Source organism: Phalangium opilio, unplaced genomic scaffold (genome assembly GCF_054372755.1).
Source record: "Phalangium opilio isolate 3A_F unplaced genomic scaffold, DU_Popi_V2 ptg000217l_1, whole genome shotgun sequence".
Taxonomy (NCBI): domain Eukaryota; kingdom Metazoa; phylum Arthropoda; class Arachnida; order Opiliones; family Phalangiidae; genus Phalangium; species Phalangium opilio.
In genome coordinates, this window is record NW_028324218.1 from 10843053 (window position 1) to 10869800 (window position 26748).

At 38.1% G+C, this 26748-nt stretch overlaps 1 protein-coding gene and 1 long non-coding RNA gene across 2 annotated transcripts in view; one reads left to right on the plus strand and one right to left on the minus strand.

Moving 5' to 3' along the window:
* Window positions 1–1801: 1801 nt before the first annotated feature.
* LOC149616261 (neuromedin-U receptor 2-like) overlaps window positions 1802–26748 on the minus strand; it is a 45239-nt gene continuing 20292 nt past the window's right edge. The window contains exons 3-7 of the mRNA XM_089856209.1: window positions 14237–14472; window positions 7218–7352; window positions 5649–6102; window positions 5202–5368; window positions 1802–3580 (exon numbers count right to left, since the gene is read on the minus strand). Of these exons, the coding sequence (XP_089712335.1) occupies window positions 3312–3580; window positions 5202–5368; window positions 5649–6102; window positions 7218–7352; window positions 14237–14472 (1261 nt within the window). The 3' untranslated portion in view covers window positions 1802–3311. The remainder of the gene's footprint in view (window positions 3581–5201; window positions 5369–5648; window positions 6103–7217; window positions 7353–14236; window positions 14473–26748) is intronic.
* On the plus strand, window positions 6793–7886 carry LOC149616262 (uncharacterized). The gene is made up of 3 exons (XR_016375752.1): window positions 6793–7181; window positions 7277–7475; window positions 7544–7886. It is a non-coding gene; the product is annotated as an uncharacterized LOC149616262 (long non-coding RNA).

Consider the following 26748-nt stretch of genomic DNA (forward strand, 5'->3'; position numbering starts at 1 on the left):
CAAAAAATCATATTTACCAAGGATTTGACACATTTTCCCAAAAATAATGTTGAGTGAATTAAAAAAAATCCCGAATAATTTGACGGCTTTTTTCAAAATTTACCGTTATCAATTAGTGAATTCCCAAAAAATTCAACGATTTTCCCAAAACATTTCAGTTTTTCTCGCATTTATATTTCCCTCCTTTTATCAGAAATAAATGTTTCCGTAAGCTTAAAAAAATCCATAGCTTTAAAACTCCGGCGCGAGTCCGGCAATTTTTCACAGACCTCCTCGGCTTATTTTGCAAGATTGAGTGCAGAATGCGTTAAGCGGATAGCGTTCGCGATGGCGGTAAGTGCATGGATTTTAAAATTTTCAAAAACTTTTTTGACCAACTTGCGGCGGCCAAATAATTTTTTAACTAATTTTTTCGGACTCCTCATGGTCCAATTAACTAGAAACCATTGTTAGTTGGGTGGGTCACGTAAAGTGCAATCCTACCAGCCAAGGTTTACCATAAATGAAAAATTTTTTACCTTGAATTGAAGAGCAGCTTCAAAATCTTTATCATTAAAATTCCATCCTCAACAATTAGTAAATCTTGAACTGTTGTATTTTAATCAGGAAACGTTTTAAGAGTTAAACTGAACGTAGAAAATAATTGTTAATGACAATAACTGTAACCGGCCGGGTTCCCGTGAAGATTAAAATCAAGACTCGCGTTTGTAGCCTTTGCGTCATCACATCATAGGTGGCACTGAATTCTGGAAATTTAATAGGCCATATTTGGACTATGAACCCTCTGAATATCGGGACTACTACTACTACTACAAAAAAAACCATGAATATATATAATTTTAAGGGAGAAGGAATGAATTACAGTTAACTCATACTGAAGTTCGACTCGTAACGAAAATTTAAAATATCTTATTGTTTCTCTTAAACCTACTTTTTGATGACGTTTCTGACGTACCGCCGAAAAATTAACATATATAATGTTTACCTTTGTTGCCTTGACTGTAATGCGATCAAAATTAGACCTGCTATTATTAATTTTCACTTATATATTCGTATTGAAATAAAAGACATATGAAAGGTGACATTGGTCTAATAACTTTACTGCATCCCATTATAATTTTTTATGGTTTGTCATTAAGACCATTCAAAATAAAAAAAAATTTAAATGAATTTTTAAATAATAGTTTTAAATTTCGAAAGCGAAAAATTATGTGAAATTTTGACAGTTCTTTGCTTGTGGTTTCGAGAGCTTGCCATGAAGTGACGTTGGTGGAAAGTCATAGATTCTCTTAAAGCGACTCCTGGTGAGGCGCTGTCAAAGGCTTGGTACAGAATAATTTGGAAGATGGACTGCAAAATGGAATGTAGTCAATTCTCGCGTTGTTCTTGAACTAGCTTTCAGACTTTCAGTAAGTCTCTAGCATCACGAACATATCTTATAAACTTATGGCAGAGATAGATTTAATTTTATAAGTAGGAATGGAGAACGGCTAGTATTTACTTCAGTCCGACTCATAGCCCAGTATAGAGCCTCTCCCTCCAACACGTAACGAAATGTTTAAATTATCTTATTGGCTCACTTGAACTACGTTTTGATGATGTTGCTAACAAGGATGGCGAAAAATACGTAATTCCTTTCTACGTCTGGCGATATGACCCCACCTCTTCTTTCATACCCCTCCGTCCCGTGGAAGGGGGTTCAGAACTTCGACGCGGGCCTAGATTACAGTGTTCTCCATTCTTACTTCTAAAATTAAATCTATCTCTGCTTATGGTAAAAAGAAATAAATTTTCAACTTGGTTTTTTCGAAAGAACGAGAGTAAGGTTTTTAATTTTCGCATTTATAATGTACAGGGTGTGAAACTTCGGATCATGCCTTAATACTGGATGAAGTTAATTTAGTACAGTTAGTGTCTCTATTTATGGAGGGATTACCCGTTTTGTAAAGAACGATTGTTTCATCCGACATTCGTTGTATCAATCAGTAAAATAGATCTAAACTGTGCTCCATTACGCTTTTAGGAACCTCGTTATAACACAGGTTTAATGAACTTCGAAATTGCACGTAAAACGCGAACTGAAACCAAATTTCAATATCTCAAAATAGTACAATGGCTTTTGGGTCAAAAAAATGTTAGCCCTATAACATAGTAATTTTCCTAAACCTATGGCACCCATGGTAATAGCATCATTTCGTTACGGTTCATTTTGGTAGTGACATGTACAAATTCGGAAATTATCTGACAGTTATCAACAGACGAATTATACCAGAAGTAAGATAAGGGACTGGAAGTAAAGTGCTCTAGCATTGGTAATAGATCCTGGCACTAGTGAACAAATTTGAGGATTTTATGTCGCTTCCATCGCGCCTACACTAGAGAGAAAAAAATTAGTTGAGTTCCAAAAGAATTTCCTACACCCCTTAACCTAAACCTACAGCCGCGGAACACGGACGCGGGTGCTTGAATCTAGTTCGGCCGTCTACCGCCGCGAGCGTCTCACGTTTTGGAGGGAAAATTCAGAAACCGCTACCAGAGGGCTAACCGTTGGTGTGTTATCGAGAATATTCACTTTCGCCAAGTGAAGAATTTGGTTACCTCGATACTCTAGTCCCTTATCATACTTCTGATTATACCAATTAATATATGTATGTCTCTATCAAATCGTGGGGCAAACCGACCTGAACTGATGTCATTGCCGAGGACAATATCGGTCTATTAAGAACTCACGAGAAAACGTGGTTGTTTGGTAGAAAGAACGATATGGCTATAGACCATTTCGATGTAACTAAGATGGAAAGACACGGGGGTAAAATATTGCCTTCCATCTCGCTTTTTAGCACCTGCGATGTACTCTTTTTGTATCATGAGAGTGCACAGAGACGGATGGCAATGTATCAACCGCCTTGTATGTCCCGACCCTGAGGGATTGTCAACCCCAATTTTTACGTCGAAAAAGTCTATTACTTGAATATAATTGATCTTAATGCCAATGAGTGAATGGGACGCCAAAGAATTATTCATCTAAATCAATTTATAATGAGGTGCATTTTGTTATCAATTCGCGAGCTTATTTAATTAAATTGGTTTTAATTTTTAAAACTGTAATAAGTTCGTTTGGCCGCTTGGGCTTTTATTCGAGCTTCATGCAAAGTTCGTCTTAAGTTGAATTTTGAACACGATGGGATGGATCAAAAATCCGAGTTCGCGTTTTACGCGCAATATTTACTATTCTAAGTAGATCATTAGATTACATTTTTAAATAAGGAGTGTATGACTCGGTGTTAAGTCAGAATTATGCTGGTGTAACTTCAAGCGCAAGACTCCGTTGTGTTTGAGGATGATTCTTTCTCGACTCGACTGACAGATGATTCTATTTGAGAAATATCAGTATCGTCCACTGGTGCGTATTCTTGCTTGTATTCACCGCCTCGTTTTCCGGCTTTACTAGAAGCGTGGAAGAGTAGATTACAATTGGTGCAATTTAGGCAACCAGCGCCTTCCTTGTCGCCTGATAGTTTGGCTATTTCGGGTCCAATGATTTCTTGGAGTTCTTGGGCTAAGACAAGTTCGTCTTCATCTATGGAGAAGAAAAACGAATTAGGGTGCATCGAATTCAGTTCTATTTATTAAACCCATAATAAACATCAACCTTGGGAGTCCCATATTGAACATCAACCTTGGGAGTCCCATATTGAACATCAACCTTGGGAGTCCCATATTGAACCTCAACCTTGGGAGTCCCATATTGAACCTAAACCTTGGAAGTCCCATATTGAACCTAAACCTTGGAAGTCCCATATTGAACCTCAACCTTGGGAGTCCCATATTGAACCTCAACCTTGAGAGTCCCATATTGAACCTCAACCTTGAGAGTCCCATATTGAACCTCAACCTTGAGAGTCCCATATTGAACCTCAACCTTGAGAGTCCCATATTGAACCTCAACCTTGAGAGTCGCATATTGAACCTCAACCTTGAGAGTCCCATATTGAACCTCAACCTTGAGAGTCCCATATTGAACCTCAACCTTGAGAGTCCCATATTGAACCTCAACCTTGAGAGTCCCATATTGAACCTCAACCTTGAGAGTCCCATATTGAACCTCAACCTTGAGAGTCCCATATTGAACCTCAACCTTGAGAGTCCCATATTGAACCTCAACCTTGGGAGTCCCATATTGAACCTCAACCTTGGGAGTCCCATATTGAACCTCAACCTTGGGAGTCCCATATTGAACCTCAACCTTGGGAGTCCCATATTGAACCTCAACCTTGGGAGTCCCATATTGAACCTCAACCTTGGGAGTCCCATATTGAACCTCAACCTTGGGAGTCCCATATTGAACCTCAACCTTGGGAGTCCCATATTGAACCACAACCTTGGGAGTCCCATATTGAACCACAACCTTGGGAGTCCCATATTGAGCCACAACCTTGGGAGTCCCATATTGAACCACAACCTTGGGAGTCCCATACGAAAAATCAACCTTGGGAGTCCCATACGAAAAATCAACCTTGAGAGTCCCATATTGAACCACAACCTTGGGAGTCCCATATTGAACCTCAACCTTGAGAGTCCCATATTGAACCTCAACCTTGAGAGTCCCATATTGAACCTCAACCTTGGGAGTCCCATATTGAACCTCAACCTTGGGAGTCCCATATTGAACCTCAACCTTGGGAGTCCCATATTGAACCTCAACCTTGGGAGTCCCATATTGAACCTCAACCTTGGGAGTCCCATATTGAACCTCAACCTTGGGAGTCCCATATTGAACCTCAACCTTGGGAGTCCCATATTGAACCTCAACCTTGGGAGTCCCATATTGAACCTCAACCTTGGGAGTCCCATATTGAACCTCAACCTTGGGAGTCCCATATTGAACCACAACCTTGGGAGTCCCATATTGAACCACAACCTTGGGAGTCCCATATTGAGCCACAACCTTGGGAGTCCCATATTGAACCACAACCTTGGGAGTCCCATACGAAAAATCAACCTTGAGAGTCCCATATTGAACCACAACCTTGGGAGTCCCATACGAAAAATCAACCTTGGGAGTCCCATATTGAACCACAACCTTGGGAGTCCCATATTGAACCACAACCTTGGGAGTCCCATACGAAAAATCAACCTTGAAGCCATGTCTGTACCAACTGTAAAATAATTTCACCCATTTCAGCACCGAGACTACTAACCTTTACTAATAGTGTCCAAGTTAATGTTCTGTTGCATATCTTGATTGTGGTACAGAACTTCCACTTCGGTCTCGATATTATTTGGCTTTGAGTGCAGCGCAGTCACTGAGACGTTGTTTCTCTTATACACTAGGCGAGTATTGAAGTTTGGCTCGCTTGTGTGATGCCTATATACAAGGACCAAAATGATATTCTTAGTGGCAAAATTCACATTTTTTTAAAAAATAGACTAGTCAGATTCAGAGATGAAAATTGGGAAATCGCCCTTTGTTGTTAATGTGATTTTCTACCTGAAAACATCTGAGAAATTCAGATATGTTTTTCTCCAACAATACCTGGATCGTTTGGTCTGAAATTTTCACCTCTATGACTAATTTATTTAACGGTATTTCATAATTTCGGTTAGTCTACAATTGGAACTTAGATACAACGTAGATAAAAGTGTACCTTCTCATATAAGATCTTCTTTCAGTCGTTGTTCCATTATCGAGGCTAACTGACTCGTAATGAGGGTTTCTCGTCCAAGTGACATTAGTAGTTGGGAAGGAATCACTATGTTCTATGGCCACTACGACTCCCATGGGGCTGCGGGAGGACACCGAAGAATGTTGGGGCAAGGTGTTGTTCTTGACGGTGGTGTGGCTCCTGACATTGTTGTTGACAGGGTACGTCAATTGGGATTTGACGGAACTCTGCGAATGAGAGTTGCGGTATGCTGAAGGTCGGTTTTGGCTTCGCTTGTCTAGCTCCTCCGGTTTCCAGTAACAGCAACAACAGCAGAATAAACACCAAAACCCGGCTTTTCCCGTGCAAAGTTTTTCGCGGAAGGCAACGCGGAAGCGATTGGACATAACACTATATAATATGGGATTGATTGTAGCGTTTGAATAGAAAAAACAACCTGAAAGGTAAATTTGAGCGTCGTTAGTGAGTTGCAGTACACCATATGTACATAAAATTCTATTCGTTTCAATTTCATAAATGCGAGAATTGCTGTAAACTTAAATGGTTTTTCAATCCTAGGTAGTGAACCTACGGTATTCTTATACTTGAAATCTTTAAGAAGCCATGGACTCGACACTAATATCCGATTTAAGATAAATGGAAGGGCTTGAAACTTTATTACACCGTCCAATCCACCTTCATCACGTTTCATTGGGTATTCACATTTATAGGAGTAGGACAGCCCTCGACCCAAGAACACTCAAAGAAAACTTGTTTACACTCGAGTTCGGTGCATATGTCGCTAGCTACGTCAATGTGAGGTGGTTTATAAGTTCAAATACATTATGCTGCTTTATGCGTGACGTCAGGGGTAACGGTTTGTACACCACCTCCCCTTTAGTTCAAGCAGAAAGACCCAAAATATGGCTTGAAATAGATTCCAAGTATATTAAATCTGTTTTCCCAATTCTAGGTATTGCGAACACAAAATTATCGTCTCGTCATCATAAAACTTGAGGAAAATATACATGTTTATTGTTTAGAGGTTAAGCTTGCTCACCAATAATTGTCAACTAACTTTAAACGTTAAGTCGATAATTTGACCTCCACAAATCACTAATTTTAGAGAAGAGATTAATTTTTTACGATATATGTAGGATGTATATCAATATATTTTATTTTTGATTCCATTTTTAATTTATGTTACATGTATTTAAGAAAGGGGTTTGCAGATTTGTTTGTTTCATCAAATTCCATACAGAATTTTTACCAAACTTCATGGCTGATGAACAGGGTGGAATTTCATTAAAAGTGGCTTGGCTGAGTTCCTGAATGCTGGGTTCGCTAACCACTAGCCTTAAGCCATTTAAGAACGTCCTAGTCTAGACCCAAGAGAATTAATCTTAATAAATAACCCCTATTTAAACATCGTTTTATTGAATTTAAAAGTTATAAAAAATAAGGTGTCCAATACATTTCATTGCCTGAAGGGAGTCATTACTCTTATATCTTATATCCCTTGTGGCTAAAACCTAGGTTAGATAAGGCTCGTTCAGTCAATCAATTACAAACCTGCTACTAAGTAAAGATCCTGATTCATTTGAACAAACTCCTTCGTCCATGTTCCGTAGAGTGAAACGTAGACAAAAAGCAGCCGTTGCGAATGGAAAGGCGCCCAACACACGAAAAAGGCTAAAACTACAGCAACTGCAAATAAAGGATAAGATTTATTAGTTCCTGTGGCGCAAAATATCCGGTGTTTAACCTCGTTATGGACATTTGGGTTGCATTGTAGGTTTACATGTGGGTGTTTGTCCGCTCGCTTGAAATGTAATTATACATATACTACAGCTATAGTCTTGTTACAAAAACCATTAATTTAAGCTTGAACCCCCAAGGTAAAATCGCTAAAGGCAGAATGTAATGGCAAGACTAACATCTATTGTCAATTGATAAAGTATCGAAACGAAGAGTGTAGCTAGATTCACACTCAATCGAAAAAACCGACGGAAATCAAGCAGACGACGGTAGAAATTTGAACATAAGCCGGCCTCACTCCCTCACCACGACCGAATTTAGTTTGCGGGTAGATGTTTTGGGTCACGTGACAGATTAGAGCCACAGGGCGTCAACTGAAACGCCATCTATCTTTCTTGGTGGCATTGGCTTTATAAAGTCCTGTCCTGATCAAATACTTGTAACAGATATGATCAAAACCCAATAAATAAATGACGGCTATCGATCGATCTGGCATACTCATTCTCTCTCTGAAGGTGTAACGCCGTTTGTCTGATTAATTTCATTGGCTGGATCATTTCATTAGCCCTTTGAGGATTAAAATTTCATTACGTAGTGGAGTGACGCCGATCATATTTCTTGCTACTTTAGATACTTCTCGTTTCTCTAATTATTTACGTACAGATGTACCATTGATTGTTCACTATTCCGTTCATGGATGTACATTAGAGGTTTTTAGGTAAGAGCATAAGTTCATACGATATGTTCGATAATATTATCACTGGTTACTGGAAGCTTGTCATGAAGTGACGTAGGTGAAACCTCATAGATTCTCGTAAAGCGACGCCTGGTGAGGGGCTGTCAAAGTCTTAGTACAGATTAAATAGGAAGATGGACTTCAAAACCGAGTGTAGTCAATTCTCGCATCGTTCTCGAACTAGCTCGAGCTGTAAGTCTCTAGCATTACGAAGTATAGGTAGTGTTACACTTATAGAACATATCTTATGGTAAAAGTAATAATAAAACATGCTCCACTGAACTGACCGCACATTATTCTCAATGACGAAATGATTTATACAAGACTAATTTTTATCACTTCTGCTATTGAGTTACAAATAATCAAATGAAATCGATTTGTATGTAGGGGGAGCACCATTAATATAACTCCCTACAATCGCTACACTATCGCTATGTAAATTATGTGATGGTGTAAAGAAAATAATTAGTCGTACAGATTTACAGGTTAAAAATACACCCTTTTGAAAAAAGGCGGCTCTGGTGGGAGCTCAGCAAATACAATTTATATCTACATTTGGTAATTCAAACGAAGAGTTCTTCGAAGTCCATTTCTTGCAATTTTTGGCTTGAAAATTTTTGCTATGGGGCCTATTCTTAGTATCACGTGTCTCTATGTTTCTACCCCTGGGACGTGACCCGCCCCCGCTTCAGTATTGAGTCCCTATTCAATTATACGGTATTATCCAGAGAGTGAGTTATATCTTAATACTTAATATTACTTTTATACTTGATATAATAACTATCCTTAGGGCTTCACTCATTAAGGTTAATGGCAATGTAGCTAGTACACATTCAACGTTCCAAATTGAAGACCTAGAAAGTGTATACATCATTTGGAGTAGCAATAGATAATCCTTTACATTGCCTTCATTAGTCCAATACGAAAATAAATCCGTAATCTTTCACTTGTCCCCCGGATGGAAGGATATAGTGATATAACTATTCATAAGTGTTTTTTTTGGATTTCCTTAATTGCATATGCGACGTCAACAACGTTAAACCAGGGATAGATTTAATTTTAGCAGGAATAGAGAACGGTTAGTATTTACTTCAGTCCGACTCATAGCCCAGCATAGAGCCCCTCCCTCCAACACGTAACGAAAAGTTTAAATTACCTTATTGGTGAAATATGGTACACTTGTGAACAACTATGTTACTTATGATGAGACATTAACTCTGTCGTTCTCAGCTTCCTAGAAATTACTCTTACACTAAAGGCATTGAAAAAAAGTGGGGGGCGTTTCAAAAACTAGCACGTAAAAAGAGGCAGTATCGATTGCAACGATCGGCACTTGTCCAAGTTTTTTCAATGTATGAAAAGGTTTAATGGCAACTTCTGGCAAGAATATTCGCAATTCCTATGAGAATATTGAGAGAAGAAACCATATGGTTGTTGAAACCTCTGCCAGCAAATATTAGATGAATGAAGAATTCAAGTTATCGTAGCTTGGTATGACTGTTATTTCGGTTACCAGTTTGTTGAGTAAAACCAGTAAGCCTTTGATGGCTGTTTAGCTTTTTCTAATCTGAACTTATTTAGCTCCTTTCACATCAGCTTTGATATATAGTGCATTGCGGTTCAATATTCTTAGAAGAATGGTAAAGACAAAGTTCACGGAATGGTTGTTTTCCTCTATTGGGGTAACTGATTTACAAGAACACCTGGTGGTGGCGTTGTAAAATAAAGAATTTGACATTTTCTTGTGTACTATAGACCATTCCAATAATTACTTGAAGAGAAATCAACGCATAGGGGCGGGCGGGGCCGCCATAAGAGTCTTCTTCAATCTCACGCCAGACGGAGCCCACGTTCGCCGACTTACACTGCCGCTTGCGATGCTTCTTGGCGCGAGGGAAATAGACTCTTATAACGGTCCGGCCCCTGTGCAGTTTGCTTTTCCTATGGCATTACAGGAATGGTCTATTGGAGGGGTTAGAATTTTTTTTAAAAATACCGAAACTGCTATTTTATTTTGAAAGTAAATAAGCAGCAGCTTGAATGGTGTCGAGAATAAATTTTTGTGTTCTTTTTAATTTCAGTTCTTAAGGATTCTTCATTAAATCTTTTAGACAAAGTTTAAAACTCCGTTTTGGTTTTAAAACTCAAGTTTATCAGCGATGTATAGCATAGACAAGTCAACAATTACGAAAAAATTTAAGAACTATATTTCTCTCAGCTATATCTCGCTGCTTGATTTTGGATTTCAAATTTTCTGCTTTTGAAAACTGAAGGCATGATGATAATTGTAACATATAAGTTTATAAAATATGTTCCATGAATATGACACTTCCTATAGTTCGTAACGTTAGAGACTTACCAAGAGCTAGTTCGAGAACGTCGCGAGAATTGAGTACACACTGTTTTGCAGTCCATCTTCCTATTTAGACTGTACTAAGCCTTTGACAGCGCCTCACCAGGCATCGCTTTACGAGAATCTATGACGTTTCAAATACGTCACTTCATGACAAGCTATCAATAATTTAATAAATGTGCAAGATCTGTCTCAGTCTCGTGCCGCATTTTGAATATATCAATATATTCGAGATCACCATGCTGGCCATGATAGAGTTTTCTGACACTCCATCACTCGCGTTAATGAGCATGTATATGAAGACAAAGCCCATGACCATGCACTTTGACCTGGAAAAATGCCTGTTCTTAATAATTCCATCTAGTGACAGAATCGTCTGATGGTAAAAGAAATGGCGTGAAAAACCTTTCATGGTCTTTTCTTCAATAGACCTTTTCGATGAAAAAAAGGGGTAGACAACCCTGAATATTGGGATATACAAGGGGATGGATACATTGCCGTCTTTGCGTACCATCATGATACAAAAGGACCACAGCGCAGGCTCGAAAAAGCGATATCGAAGGAAAAGTTTTACCTCTTAGTTACATGGAAATGGTCTATAAAGGGAGCCATATCGTGATACTTGTATACATTCATATCCAAGACTACGTGCACAAGATGGCTGTCAAAAATATCACCCAGGGTAACATTCTTATGTTGTTTTTGCGCTTAAGGCTATTGAACAATATTCCCTGACAAGGTCCTTTTTACCTCTCCGAGTGACGTATGTCACGGAGAGGTTCTAATTTCGACGTGTGTGTGTGTCTGTGTGTGTGTCTGTGTGTCTGTGTGTGTGTCTGTGTGTGTGTCTGTGTGTGTGTCTGTTGTTACACCCACGTGACCGCGTTCGCAGTTTCCAAATCGGAGCAAACGTGTTCGCCATTTCCGAACTGCTTTCACAGTCACGGAAATGGCTCCTTTACTTGAGTTCTCACACCACCATCTTCTCGTCTTTGTCCATCCCACTTGGACACCAGTCTGTACTTACTGGCTTCTAATCACCACCATCTTTTGATCTTCGTCCATCCCACATGGACACCAGTCTGTATTCATTGGCTTCTAATCACCACCATCTTCTGGTCTTCGTCCATTCCACTTGGACACCAGTCTGTACATACTGGCTTCTAATCACCACCATCTTTTGGTCTTCGTCCATCCCACATGGACACCAGTCTGTACATACTGGCTTCTAATCACCACCATCTTTTGGTCTTCGTCCATCCCACATGGACACCAGTCTGTACATACTGGCTTCTAATCACCACCATCTTCTGGTCTTCGTCCATTCCACTTGGACACCAGTCTGTACACCTGGCTTCTACTCCATCGTCATCGTTGGGTTTAAGACATTCGCGGCGATCAGCTAGGGTTACGAGAAACGTCTAGCCTCCCTAGGGTGGGTTGTCCACCAAAGGTTTTCGCAATTGCGGTTGTTCTTGCTTTTAACTGTAGTTCGACACCCTTATATACTACCTATTTGAGTAAGGTAATGCAACCGGCGTATGCTTCATTTCAAACGCCAATATTAGTCAAGTCTCTCAAGAATGTCTAATTGTTCTTTATAAACGCGATGTAACGCTCAATAAGGCGAACAACTAACGAAGAAAATATTTAATATTAATTATATTTATTTTAATATTTAAGATAATCTAGTTTCTCAACTCAAAATTAAAACGTAAAGAGTTAAAAGCAGCCTATGTTTTAGTCTGTGTGCGTCCGTCCGTTAGTGCACCGCGTTAGCAGTTCGCTTTGTTTTGTGGAAATAAATCCTACAAAACCTTAAAATTTGGTTTTCTCATAATGTGTAATTAATATTTGGAAATATTTTTCGTAATTTCGATGCCTTTAGTGATTTTGTAGCTATAAAGCTCTGTTTCATTTTGATATCCCAAGAATATTTTTAATTATTATTATTTGAAATCGATGTTTATATATTACTTAAGCTATACTACATCTGTTTATAGCATAATTCTTTCTAAAGTGATTTCAAGAAGAACGCAACTATATTGGTCAAATGAATTTTGTTAGTCAATAGGCAGCGCTGTTAGCAGTGACCTACAGAACGGGATTTTGTTATTGAATTTTGACGTCACGGTGCTCAGCGCTGAGCCAGCGCGTACTTCAAGGAAAATAGTCGGGTTTTTGGATAACGTGACGTAAAACGCGTAGTTCTCAGCTTGGCGAAAAAAGCATGGAGGAATTAATACAAATAGCTCTTGCTGATTCTGATGGGACTATAGCTATTTAATTGGCGTGAAACAAGTTGATCACGCGAGAAGTTTAAGAGACATGTTAGTTTCTAATTTTAATTATAAAAGTTGTTGTTATCTATCTCTTAAAATATGTTATCATACAATTTTTGTTAAGCCTTGGTACCTTGCACGCTTTATTGCGCTAGCGTTATTCTTAAAACACCAATGACCGGAGAAAAGCTATGACGACAGAGCTCACAGGTAAACGTTTTCCAAAATCCGCTGTCTTTTTTGGTGAGCTCTGCTGAACGCAGCCCAGATCAGAGAAAGGTCTGATCGTAATCGGATTATAGCTTCGTGTTTTTATGCTTTTTATGGTGCGCATTTACCTTCAGTGTGTGTAGCCACAAATTAGCTTTGGTGTTATGTAACGTTAACAGACATGATGACAAACTAAGAAAATCGTTGAGGTGAAACGAGAGGATAGTGTTTACATGGCAACCCTGTTGTGAATATGGCTTTGAACATAGAGGGTATACAGTTGAGGAGTAGAAAATTTGGCCTTTACAAACACGTAAAGGTAATATCCCACCAAAGTTTTATCTTTTCATTTCCCGTTTTTCCCCCATCGGATGATTTTAATGTGTACAAGTATATCCTTATTGGATGTAAAATGTCGTCTGATTTACAATATATTTGCTATTCTTTGTATACTGCTTTAATATTTCATAAATTTTAACTTCAGTATTTGTTCATAAAAAAAAGAAACATTTCTATATCTGGGAAAATAAGTTTGTAAGTAGTCCTCCTCTAGACTCGGAGAGGTAATATTTTGGTTTTCCCAACTTGTATTATTATTTTATTTTTCTTCTTTTCATCTGAGTTGTAACGGAAATGTGATAAAGGGGGATATCAAGAGTAAATTGAGCAGGAGTATGGAACTCTAATAAAGGATATAAAGCGAGGAATTCATATTAGTTAACCCGTTTAAGGAGAATATTTCAGTGGAACTGGGAACCTAAGTCACGAAGGCTGCATTTACAACACTAAGAAAGTAAGAGTAGAGATAACGATAGAGTAGAAATATTGATGGACCATGAACGTCTAACAGATTTGGTAGAGGTGTGATAAGTGCTGCCTCATAGCGTCATTTTTCGAAACAAATTTGAGGATTTTATGGCGCTTCCATCGCGCCTACACTAGAGAGAAAAAAGTTGGTCGAGTTCCAAAACATTTTCCTACCCCCTTCCCCTCAACCTAACACGGACGCGGGTGCTTGAATCTAGTTCGACCGTCTACCACCGCGAGAGTCTCAGGTTTTGGAGGGAAAATTCAGAAACCGCTACCAGAGGGCCAATTGTTGGTGTGTTATCAAGAATATTCACTTTCGCCAAGTGAAGAATTTGGTTACCTCGATACTTCTAGTCCCTTATCCTACTTCTGGTTTAAGGTAAATACCAGGGTGTATACTCCTGATGGATTTACTCTTCAAGATATCAATATAGATTCATACCTAGCATTCTGACAACTATCCTCCTAGAATGACTCTTATAGCGATCGCTGTCGGTACGGCAAGTAGATCGCGACTCTGAAGTCGATCGCTGTATGTTTCTTGATTCCCTCAACGTGGTGGCTATTAAGGCGTAAAGGACGATGATGATTGTCATAGGAACGATAAAGAAAAGGAACGTTGTACAAAGTATTAATGTTTCCCAGCTGTGATCCGGATCGTTGAAAGGGAAACCGCACCTAGAAGAACGAAAAATAGCAAAGGGTGTTCAAAGTGATTGTCAGTTGTATGTAACCATAAAAAACATAAAGTTCCAATAAGTATGACACTATTATTATCAGCGAGTCCATTATGAGACCAGGGATAGATTTAATTTTAGAAGTAGGAATGGAGAACGGTTAGTATTTACTTCAGTCCGACTCATAGCCCTGTATAGAGCCCCTCCCTCCAACACGTAACGAAAAGTTAAAATTATCTTATTGGCTCACTTAAACTACGTTTTGATGACGTTGCTGACGGGGACGGCGAAAAATACCTAATTCCTTTTTAATTCTCTCGCTATGACCCGCCTCTTCTTTCATACCCCCCTCCGTCCCGTGGAAGGGGGTCCGGGACTATGAAGCGCGCCCACATTACTCTGTTCTCCATTCTTACTTCTAAAATTAAATCGATCCCTGATGAGACTGCTAGCTTTCTTTTCTTGTGAGAATTTCGAAGTATTTAAGGTTTAAAAATAATTTTTGTGAAATGTTTCAATGTAATCTCTACCCTCGGAAACACGGATAAGAAACGTACCCATTTTGTACTCTTTTACATTGGTTTCATGTAGAGGTCTATTCACACTAGACTAAAATCTTACTTCACGTCTGTTAAGTCAACTCTTTTCGTTGGATCTCGGCCCTTAAAGAGAGGATCGAATGAAAAATAGATTGATTTTTTTTATAGATTATTCTACTTATTATAGAGAACTATATCTTCGTAGTGAAACATCCATGAAATACCCCCGAAAATTTTAAATTTGCACCTCCGACCAATCGTGTAACGCCCTGCCTTCTGGTTAACAAAATTACCATGGCACTCTCCATGTCAAATAGAATTTGATAAAAATTGCGCGAGATGTGTAATTAGTAAAAGAATCGACAACAAATTACATGCGTTTCCTTTTCACCCTCCCTTTATGGTAATAAGTCCTCAATAAACTCAAAGTTCTGTAAATCAATAATCTGCAGCTATATAAATGAAAGTCTCGTCTGACTGATAATTATTGGCGGGCACAAATGTAACCAAACCCTTCCTTACTGAATAAGGTCCATATATTTCAACCGATTCATTAATGTTTATCATACTGCTTCAATATATAGTAACTAGGGCTCTATTCGCCAATTCAGTGACTAAGAGATTAAATCCTGAAATACGAGTTATTACACTTTTTATCCTTGAATGATATTTTGTATTTATTGAACGCTAATTAATTGCAATCGTATGAAGTCGGCTTATTTGATCAAACATTAATTCTAATCTTTGAAAGATAATAAATAAAATTTTAAGCAGTATTAATTAATTTTCTTTATCTTAAAATGTTAGTTCGTCATTCATCGCCGAATCAACATGGCTTTCTTTGAAATCCTGGTAAGAACATTTGAAAATTACTTTTTTGTTAATTTCAAACTTAAACTGTTATTGTAAAAATAAGTTTCCATTGCTAATATTAGACTAGTGTTTAAGCCTGTCTCTGGCAGGCAAGAGAGGTACTTACTGTTCAATTACGCTATAAGGGAAGGAGAAAGGCAAGACTATTGGGAAAATGTTTGGGGCTTTCAGAGTTCTTTCTATTTTACACATTACTTTTTACGCTGTATTCCCCTTTATCAAGTCAGAATAATAAGAACTTCCATCAAAATGATTTAGAGAATGGGTAGATTTTACTGTTGACAAATATTTTTGTAGCTCCATAGAAGCGAAGGCACTCGGCGTTGCCCGTCAGCCCCTACGGATGCATTTTTTATTACTTTTCATGCGGACATTATTCCATATAGAAGGGTTTTTAAATTTCTGGCCGCCATGTAAAAAGATGGCAAGAAATCGAACCCGAAAGACCATTCAGCCCAGCCCGTCTATAGGTTAAAGGAAACTAGTGTACTAAATATTGGTGAAATCACTTGAGACACGCGGACTTTGTTGCATAGAGAAGGTTTTTTTACATTTCTGGGCGCCATTTTTTAAGATGGCGGCGTACGCGCCTACTACTTATGAGTAACGTAACGTTCCTGAACATTTTTAGCCTTCTAGGGCAAACGGTTTGGCCTGGGCGTTGATTATCAGTCAGTCAGTCATGACTTTGATTTATACAGTATAGATATAGATTTCTGCGCCATATAATAATAGCTTGCTATTAAAACAGCTGATTCTTAAAACTTTGTAAATTTTTGACAAACTAGGACGAAAGTCAAAAACTAAATTAATCTTAAGTAATAACAATAACCTTTTAACCAAAAACACGTCGTTTATTTCAGACATTCGTTGCTATTACAACCATCTTACTAGAAAAAACCAACCCAACCGAGCAGGATCCAATCCCCCCGGACTTTGATCCCTCCCCCCCGGACTTTGATCCCTTCTTATTATCGGAAACAAAGACGATCGAGCAGGTTTTAATAGAAAGGTTTGATGTTGACATCATCGACGCCATTAATGTGACAGAAATCGGGGAAATATACAGTGGCTGTCCGGTGAATTTTGGCCCTTATGGAGTGCGGCAAGTCGTAATTTCCATTCATAATCCTGAGGGAAAAGAAGGCGAGATAACGTTGTATGTCGGTCAAAGGATAATAGCCAAAATTGATATTTGGTCGGCAATTCGCATAGGATCAGACGATGAATCATTGTACGTAGTTTCAGAGATGGTTGACGTTCCTTCTGGGTCTCAGACATTTTCTGTATCTGTACCCGGGTTCAACGACTATTATAATGGAAATATTCGAGTTCGAGATTTTGAAGTGAAATCAACTTCATTTATTGCAAATAAACTTAACAGCGAGAATCCCTACATGATAATATCAGCCTCAAACGACTTGGGATTAACAGTAAAATCATGGGAACATAGCAGAGATAAAATTACTCCGATACTCTACACTAGCACTTGCGAAGACCGACAAACTTTCCATTTCGAAGAAAACGAAATGGGTCAATTCCGAATTATAAAAATTTACAAAGGAATGACAGAAAATGACGTGAAATACTTGGAAGTTCAAGATGCCTCTAGAAAAATTGGCAACGAAGTTATTCTAGCCAAGTATCCAGGGTCCGAGGACAATGTATGGTCACTATTACCCGGAGAGATTGATGGCGCTGTTAAAATTAAATCAGAACTAACCGGTACTTGTATCAGCGCTGTACACGGGTTAGGCTCGAACCTGGTAATGGTCGATTGTAAGAATGGCATGGCAAATGAATGGTATTTAAAATTTTGCGATGGTTAAAACGCTCAACGATTGATCATAAAATTGTACACGCTTGTACTAGTACAGGGTGTTGCTGTTAATTAGGCTGTCAACTTTCGAGCCAATTGTTTCATAATACTGTTTATCTTTTTACCTCTCCGAGTGACGTATGTCACGGAGAGGTTCTGTAACGATCGTGTGTGTCTGTTTGTGTGTTTGTGTGTGTGTCTGTTGTTACACCCACGTGACCGCGTTCGCAGTTTCCAAATCGGAGCAAACGTGTTCGCCATTTCCGAACTGCTTTCACAGTCACGGAAATGGCTACTCTACTTGAGTAGCCATTTCCGAACTGCTTTCACAGTCACGGAAATGGCTACTCTACTTGAGTTCTCACACCACCATCTTCTGGTCCTTGTCCATCCCACACGGACACCAGTCTGTACTTACTGGCTTCTAATCACCACCATCTTAAGGCCTTCGTCCATCCAACATGGACACCAGTCTGTACATACTGGCTTCTAACCACCACCATCTTCTGGTCATTGTCCATCCCACATGGACACCGGTCTGTACACACTGGCTTCTAACACCACCATCTTCTGGTCTTTGTTTTTGTCCATGCCACTTGGACACCAGTCTGTACTTACTGGCTTCTAACACCACCATCTTCAGGTCATTGTCCATCCCACATGGACACCAGTCTGCACACCTGGCTTCTACACCACCATCTTCTGGTGTTTGTTTTTGTCCATCCCACATGGACACCAGTCTGTACACCTGGCTTCTACACCACCATCTTCTGGTCTTTGTTTTTGTCCTTCACACATGGACACCAGTCTGCACACCTGGCTTCTACTCCATCGTCATCGTTGGATTTAAGACATTCGCGGCGATCAGCTAGGGTTACGAGAAACGTCTAGCCTCCCTAGGGTGGGTTGTCCACGATAGGTTTTCGCAATTGCGGTTGTTCTTGCTTTTAACTGTAGTTCGACACCCTTGTATACTACCTATTTGATTAAGGCGAAGCAACCGGCGTATGCTTCACTTCAAACGCCAATATTAGTCAAGTCTCTCAAGAATGTTTAATTGTTCTTTTTTAAAACGATGTAACGTTCAATAAGGCGAATAACTAACGAAGAAAATATTAAATATTAATTATATTTATTTTAATATTTAAGAAAATCTTGTTTCTCAATTTAAAATTAATACGGAAAGAGTTAAAAAGCAGTCTATGTTTTTGTCTGTGTGTGTCCGTCCGTTGTTACAGTAGTGCGCTGCGTTATAAGTTCGTTTTGTTTTGATGTGTAAATGAATCCTACAGAACCATAATATTCACTTTATCCTTAATATAAAGTGAATATGTGGAAATATTTTTCGTAATTATGATGTATTTAGTACTTTTGTAGCTTTAAAGCTCTATTTCATTTTGATATTCCAAAGATTTTTTTTAATATTATTATTTAAAATGGATGTTTATATAATACTTAAGCTATACTACATCTGTTTATAGCATAATCCTTTCTAAAGTGAATACAAGCACAACGCTACTATGTTGGTCAAATGAAATTTTATTTGTCAATAGGCCTAGTGAACCAAACAGTAAACGCTTGGATTTGGTTTTCGTTTCTGTAATGCAGAGACATTAACGGTTCAGAGTGAGCCGAAAGTTAAATACACTTTTAAATAATTAGGCTTAGATTATATAATCATGGTGGAAATCTGGGCCGCGTTCAGCAGAGCCCACCGCTGTTAGCAGTGTCCTACATAACGGGATTTTGTTTTTGAATTTTGACGTCACGGTGCTAAGCGCTGAGCTAGCGCGGTCTTCAATGAAAATAGTCGGCTCTTTGGGTAACGTGACGTAAAACGCATAGTTCTCAGCTTGGCGAAAAAAGCATGGAGGAATTAATACAAATAGCACTATGGGACTATAGCTATTTAATTGGCGTGAAACCAGTTGATCACGCGAGAATTTTAAAAGATATGTTAGTTTCTAATTTTAATTATAAAAGTTGTTATCTATCTCTATAAATATGTTATCATACAATTTTTGTTAAGCCTTGGTACCTTGCACGCTTTATTGCGCTAGCGTCATTTATAAAACGCCGATGACCGGAGAAAAGCTATGACGACAGACCTCACCGGTAAACATTTCCAAAATCCGCTGTCTTTTTTGGTGAGCTCTGCTGAACGCAGCCCAGACCAGTGAAAGGTCTGATCGTAATCGGATAATAGCTTCGTGTTTTCATGCTTTTTATGGTACGCATTTACTTTCAGTGTGTGTAGCCACAAATAAGCTTTGGTGTTATGTAACGTTAACAGTCATGTTGACAAACTACGAAAATCGTTGAGATGAAACGAAAGGATAGTGTTTACAATGCAAACCCTGTTGTGAATATGGCTTTGAACATAGAGGGCATACAGTTGAGGAGTAGAAAATTGGGCCTTTACAAACACGTAAAGGTAATATCCCTCCAAAGTTTTATCTCTTCATTTCCCGTTTTTCCCCCATCGGATGATTTTAATGTGTACAAGTATATCATTATTGGATGTAAAATGTCGTCTGATTTACAGTATATTTGCTGTGCTTTGTATACTGCTTTAATATTTCATAGATTTTAACTTAAGAAACATTTCCATATCTGGGTAAATAAGTTTGTAAGTAGTCGTCTTGACTCGGAGAGGTAATATTTTGGTTTTCCCAACTTGTTGTAACTAATTGGTTTTCAATTCAAAGGAATAAAACTCAAAATCAGAGATCTGTTACCAAAATGCCGAAATCCAAAGAAAGGGTTCAAGCAAACTGAAATTTTTGAGCTAGCCACTCAAATCATGTCAAAAACTGCAATGATTGTCCCGTTTTCTGTCTCGATGCTCCGTCTTCACTTTTCAGTTCACTAGAATCCTTTTCGTTAGATCTCGGCCTTTAAATTCAGGGTGAAAAGGGAAATCAAGTGATTTTTACAGATTCTTCCACTTATTATAAGATCTGCATAGTGAAACATCCGGGAAATACCTCCGAATGACTTTAAAATTAAAATTAGTTTGTGATTTCATAGAAATTTTAAAAATTGCACCTCCAACCAATCACCTAACGCCCTGCCTTCTTGTTAACAAAATTCATATGGCACGATCAATGTCGAATGAGATTGGAAAAAAAATTGCGCGAGATGTGACAATCATGGCGCGGGATATAGCCTTGTAATTAATAATATAATCGACAAAAAAATTACTTGATTTTCCTTTTCACCCTCCCTTTAAGGTAATAAGTCCTCCAAAAACTCAAAGTTCTGTAAATCAATACTCTTGATGTAAATAAATAAAAGTCTCGTCTGACTGATAACTATTGTCGACCAGAAATGTAACCAAAACCTTCCTTACTGAATAAGGTCCATATCTTTCAACTGATTCATTAATGTTTATCATACTGCTTCACTATATACTAACGAGGGCTCTATTTGCTTTTCGGGTTAAACATGCGGACCTCTTTTAAAATGGTTTGCAGAAAAGTAACAAAAATAGCCTGACACGGTAGAAATAAAATGTACTTAACGATTATTATAGATTCAGCATTTTGACTATTTATTCAATGCAGTTACTATGGGATTTAAATCCTGAAAGACGAGCTATTACACTTTTTATCTTTGAATGATATTCTGTATTTATTCTTTCTTGGACGCTATTTTATTCCAATCGTATGAAGTCAGCTTATATGATCATACATTAATTCTAATCATTAAAAGATAATAAACTATATTATAAACAATATTAATTCATTTTCTTTAACCTAAAAAGTTAATTCGTCATTCATAGCCGAATCAACATGGCTTTCTTTGAAATCCTGGTAAGAACATTTGAAAATTCTATTTTAGTTAAGTTCAAACTGCTATTGTAAAAATATGTTTTCATTGCTAATGGAGTATTTATTTTAGACTAGTGTTTAAGCCTGTCTCTGGCAGTCAGTCTGTCAGTCAGGACTTTGATTTATATAGATATAGATTTCTGCGTCATTAAATAATAGCTTGCTATTAAAATAGCTGATACTTAAAACTTTGTAAATTTTTCACAAACTAGTACAAAAGTCAAAAACTAAATTGATCTTAAGTAATAACAATAACCTTTTAACCAAAACACGCCGTTTATTTCAGACATTCGTTGTTATTACAACCATCATACTAGATAAAACCAACCCAACCGAGCCGGATCCAATCCCCCTGGACTTTGATCCCTTTGTTACCTTCCCCCCAGACACTGAACCCTTCTTATTATGGGAAACAAAGACGATCGAGCAGGTTTTAATAGAAAAGTTTGATATTGACATCATCAACGCCATTAATGTGACAGAAATCGGGGAAATATACAGTGGCTGTTGGGTGAATTTTGGCCTTTATGGAGTGCGGCAAGTCGTAATTTCCATTCAAAATCCCCGGGGAACAGAAGGCGTGATAATGGTGTATGTCGGTGAAACGATAATAGCCAAAATTGATATTTCGTCGGCAATTCGCATAGGATCAGTCGATGAATCATTGTACGTAGTTTCAGAGATGGTTGACGTTCCTTCTGGGTCTCAGAAACTTTCCGTACCTGTACCCGTGTCATACGACTACGACTATAGAGGACGACGGAGAGATTTTGACGTGAAATCAATTTCATTTATAGCAAAGAAACTAAACAATGAGAATCCCTACATGATAATCTCAACCTCAAACGACTTGGGACTAACAATAAAATCATGGGATCATAGCAGAGATAAAATTACTCCGATACTCTACACTAGCACTTGCGTAGACCGACAAACTTTCCATTTCGAAGAAAACGAAATGGGTCAATTCCGAATTATAAAAATTTACAAAGGAATGACAGAAAATGACGTGAGATATTTGGAAGTTCAAGATGCCTCTAGAAAAATTGGCAACGATGTTATTCTAGCCAAGTATCCAGGGTCTGAGGATAATGTATGGTCACTATTATCCGGAGAGATTGTTGGCGCTGTTAAAATAAAATCGGAACTGACCGGTACTTGTATCAGCGCTGTACACGGGTTAGGATCGAATTTGGTAATGGTCGATTGTAAGAATGGCATGGCAAATGAATGGTATCTAAAATTTTGCGATGGTTAAAACGCTCAACGATTAATCATAAAATTGGACACGCCTGTACTAGTACACGGTGTCGCTGTTAATTAGGCTGTCAACTTGCGAGCCAAATGCTTCAATTGTTTCCTAATATTGTTTATCTTTTTGTAACTAATTGTTTTCCAATTCAAAGGAATAAAACTTCAATATCAGAGATCTGTTACCAAAATGCCGAAATCCAACGAAAAGGGTTCAAGCAAACTGAAATTTTTGAGCAAGCCTCTCAAATCATGTCAAAAACTGGAATGATTGTCCAGTTTTTTGTCTCAATGCTCGGGTTTCACTTTCCAGTTTACTAGAATCCTTTTCATTTGATCTTGGGCTTTAAATTCAGGGTGAAAAGGAAAATCATGTGATTTTTATCGATACTTCTAATAGATAAGACTTATCTGCATGGTGAAACATCCAAGAATACCTACAAATGATTTTAAAATTCAAATTACTTTGCGATTTGGTAGAAAATTTTAAAAAATGCATCTCTGACCAATCACCTAAGGCCCTGCCTTCTTGTTAACCAAATTCCCGTCGAATGAAATTTAGCACGAGATTTGATAAAAAAATTCCGGGCGACGTGATAATCATAGCACGATATATATAGTCTTATAAATAGTAAAGAAATCGACAAAATACACTTGTTTTTCCTTTTTACCCTCCCTTTAAGTAAAAAAAGTCCTCAAGAAAATCAAAGTTATGTTAATTAATCATCTTCAGGTGTATACATACATATAAAGTTCCCGACTGACTGATAATAAATTGCAATCGTATGAAGTCGGCTTTTTTGATCATACATTATTCCAATCTTTGAAAGATAATAAACAGTATTATAAGAAATAATAATTCATATACTTTAACATAAAAAGTTAGTTCGTCATTTATCGTCGAATCAGCATGACTTTCTTTGAAATCCAGGTAAGAATGCTTGAAAATTACTTTTCAATTAAGTTCAAAACTAAGTTCGTATTGTAGAAACATGTTGCCATTGTTAATGGGGTAGTTATATTGGACTACTATAATAGCGTTTAAGCCTCTCTGGCAGGCAAGGGAGGTAGTGTTCGACTACAGTATTTGAAGAGATCCTAAGTCAAGATGGCAGTAAACGTTTGGGGCATTTAAAGATGTATCAAGAAGGGATATCTAGTTTACTAGGGAGAAGTAGAGCTTGGCATTATCTATCCATTATCCACGTTATTTTATCTTTATCCATACTCGAAAATTATCCACAGAACTTACATGTTAAATCGTATTATATCCACAACTTTGTTTATAAATAATCGGTTATCCACCAATTTCTGGATAATGGATAGAAAATGCCGAGCTCTAGGGAGAAGGTGTATGATGCCTAAGTATTCGCGCGCCATAGTCCCAGTCCCAGTTCCACTTTCAAAATACAAGGGGGGACGTGAAAAGAGGCCGGGCTATTTCGCCTCTCCTCGGTCGTCAGTAATTTTCGTCATTCGCGTCGAGCTGACGTGAGTTTTCAAGAACCAATGAGATGCTGGTTGTAATTTAGAGGCGGATATTAACTTCGGACCTACGTTTGGACTGGAGATAAAGCGAGAAATATGGCGATTTATACCTTCTCTCTAGTAAACTGGATATCACTTCTTGGTTGTATCTATTGTCTCATATTACTTTTTATACTGTATTTATTTATACAATCCATAGTCACTCAGTTAGGTAGAAAAATATAAAGGAAAAATATTTAAAAAAAAAATAATTGATCTCCTATTACAAAATAATTAGCATTTAATTAGTCTTAAAAACGAGAGTTTACTGTGCAGCCATTGGTTTAGTGGCGTGTGCTAACTCGAACCACTTGCCCATAAGGGATTGGTTGAATTCTCACAGGCTAAGAGATTTGATTTAGGAGAAGGCCACTGAAGTATGGTTTTCACTTGACCGAAAAAAACTACTTTGCAGCTGGACGTCAAACGTCAGATTTATTTTTTACGTTGTCGCCCAGCGTTATAGAGTTTTCACTTAGCGTAGTTCATGCAAATATGGAACCAAGACTTAACGGGTAAACTGAAAACTGCACTAATTGCGGCCCATCTATTGTCTTTCTTTTTTGCAATCTTTGTTTCTAATATCATACAGATTTGTATTGTTCCTAACCTCTTCAATAAACCTTGCAGCATTGAACTTCGGCATTCTCAGGGATTTGTACTAGTTTCTGACTCCATTAGGAACAAAATAAATAAAAACATGGCGGACCGCGGACGGCCTCTTCCGAACACGCGTGGTCGAAAATGACGTCACTACTTTAGCTTATTGCTGATTGGCTCGCGCAGAGCGTTAACGTTGAACGCAGCCGAAAAAATAGAAAGCTAATATCGCCACACTCAACGTAATTTCTGTCCAGCGTAACTAGGTTTTTTTCGGTTGTCGCTTGACGTCGGTCGAATAGTCGTGGTTTACGCCAAGTGAAAACCATGCTTTAACCAATGGCGGCGCTGTAGTCCATGTACGTTTTTAAGACCAGGAATGTATGGAGGGGCTGGAATGGCTAAGGGGGCTCTTGTTGTACCCTTGATGGTGGAAACATAAGGCGAGTCCTTTTTTATTTTGAGAAGTGTAGCTCCTCCCCCTACGTCTGTTTAGCTGTCTACCGAAGGAGAAAAATGTCATGACTCGTTAAAAAAGGCATGGCAGAAGTGACCTTTTAGATCTTTCAAAGTTAAATGCGCTGATTCGCCGCCGTTCGCGTTCATATTCGATTCTCTCAGCCTAGGCAGAGGACCTAGGGTAGAGGGTGGAGAATTATTTTTAATAATTTAAGTGGTAAATGCAATTTTTACGTCAGGCTATCGCGTCACTAGCGTAAATTAAGCCACGCCAGTTGTTTCCAAGATCATTTCACGCCGATTAGGATTTGACCTTAACCATTCCAACCCCTCCATACATTCCTGTTAAGACTAATTAAATGCTAATGATTTTGCAAAGCAATATCATTTATTTTTTTTATTTTTTATATATACTTAGAAAATGACCGTTCTCTTAAGCTATAATGTTATGTTACCAGAAATTTTCGTTTAAGCAATAACTATATTTTAAATTTTCAATCATAATATAACTAAATCGATCCTAGCCACGCATGAACACTTCATGTGGCAATAAGGGTGATGTCATTATTATTAAAAAATTTAAAATGTAAGTTAAATAAAAAATAACCTTTTAACCAAAAGTATGCCGATTATTTCAGACAATCGTCGTTCTTACAACCATCTTACTCGAGAAAACAAACGCGGCCGAGCAGGATCCAATAAAGAACTTTGATATAGACACCACTGACGCCATTAATGTGACAGAAATCGACAAAATAAACAGCGGCTGTCGGATAAATTTTGGGCCTTATGGAGCGCGGCAAGTCTTCATTTCCTTTCGAAATCCCCTGGGAAAATGTGGCGAGATAACGTTGTATGTCGGTCAAGATATTAAAACGAAAATAGCCAAAATTGATATTTCGTCGGCAATTCGCATAAAATCGGACGATGAATCATTGTACGTAGTTACTGAGATGATTGACGTTCCCTCTGGGTTTCAGGTACTTTCTGTAGCAGTAGACAAGAATGGATGGGTTATAGATATTGAAGTGGAATCAATTTATTTTATTGCAAAGAAACTAAACAGCGAGAATCCTTACATGATAATATCAACCTCAAACGACTTGGGATTAACAATAAAATCATGGGACCATAGAAGAGATAAAATTACTCCCATACTTTACAATAGCACTTGCGAAGACAGGCAAACTTTCCATTTCGAACAAAACGAAATGGGTCAATTCCGAATTATAAAAATTTACAAAGGAATAACAGAAAATGACGTGGAATACTTGGAAGTTCGAGATGCCACTAGAAAAATTGGCAACGAAATTATTCTAGTCAAGAATCCAGGGTCCGAGAATAACGTATGGTCAATATTACCCGGAGAGATTGAT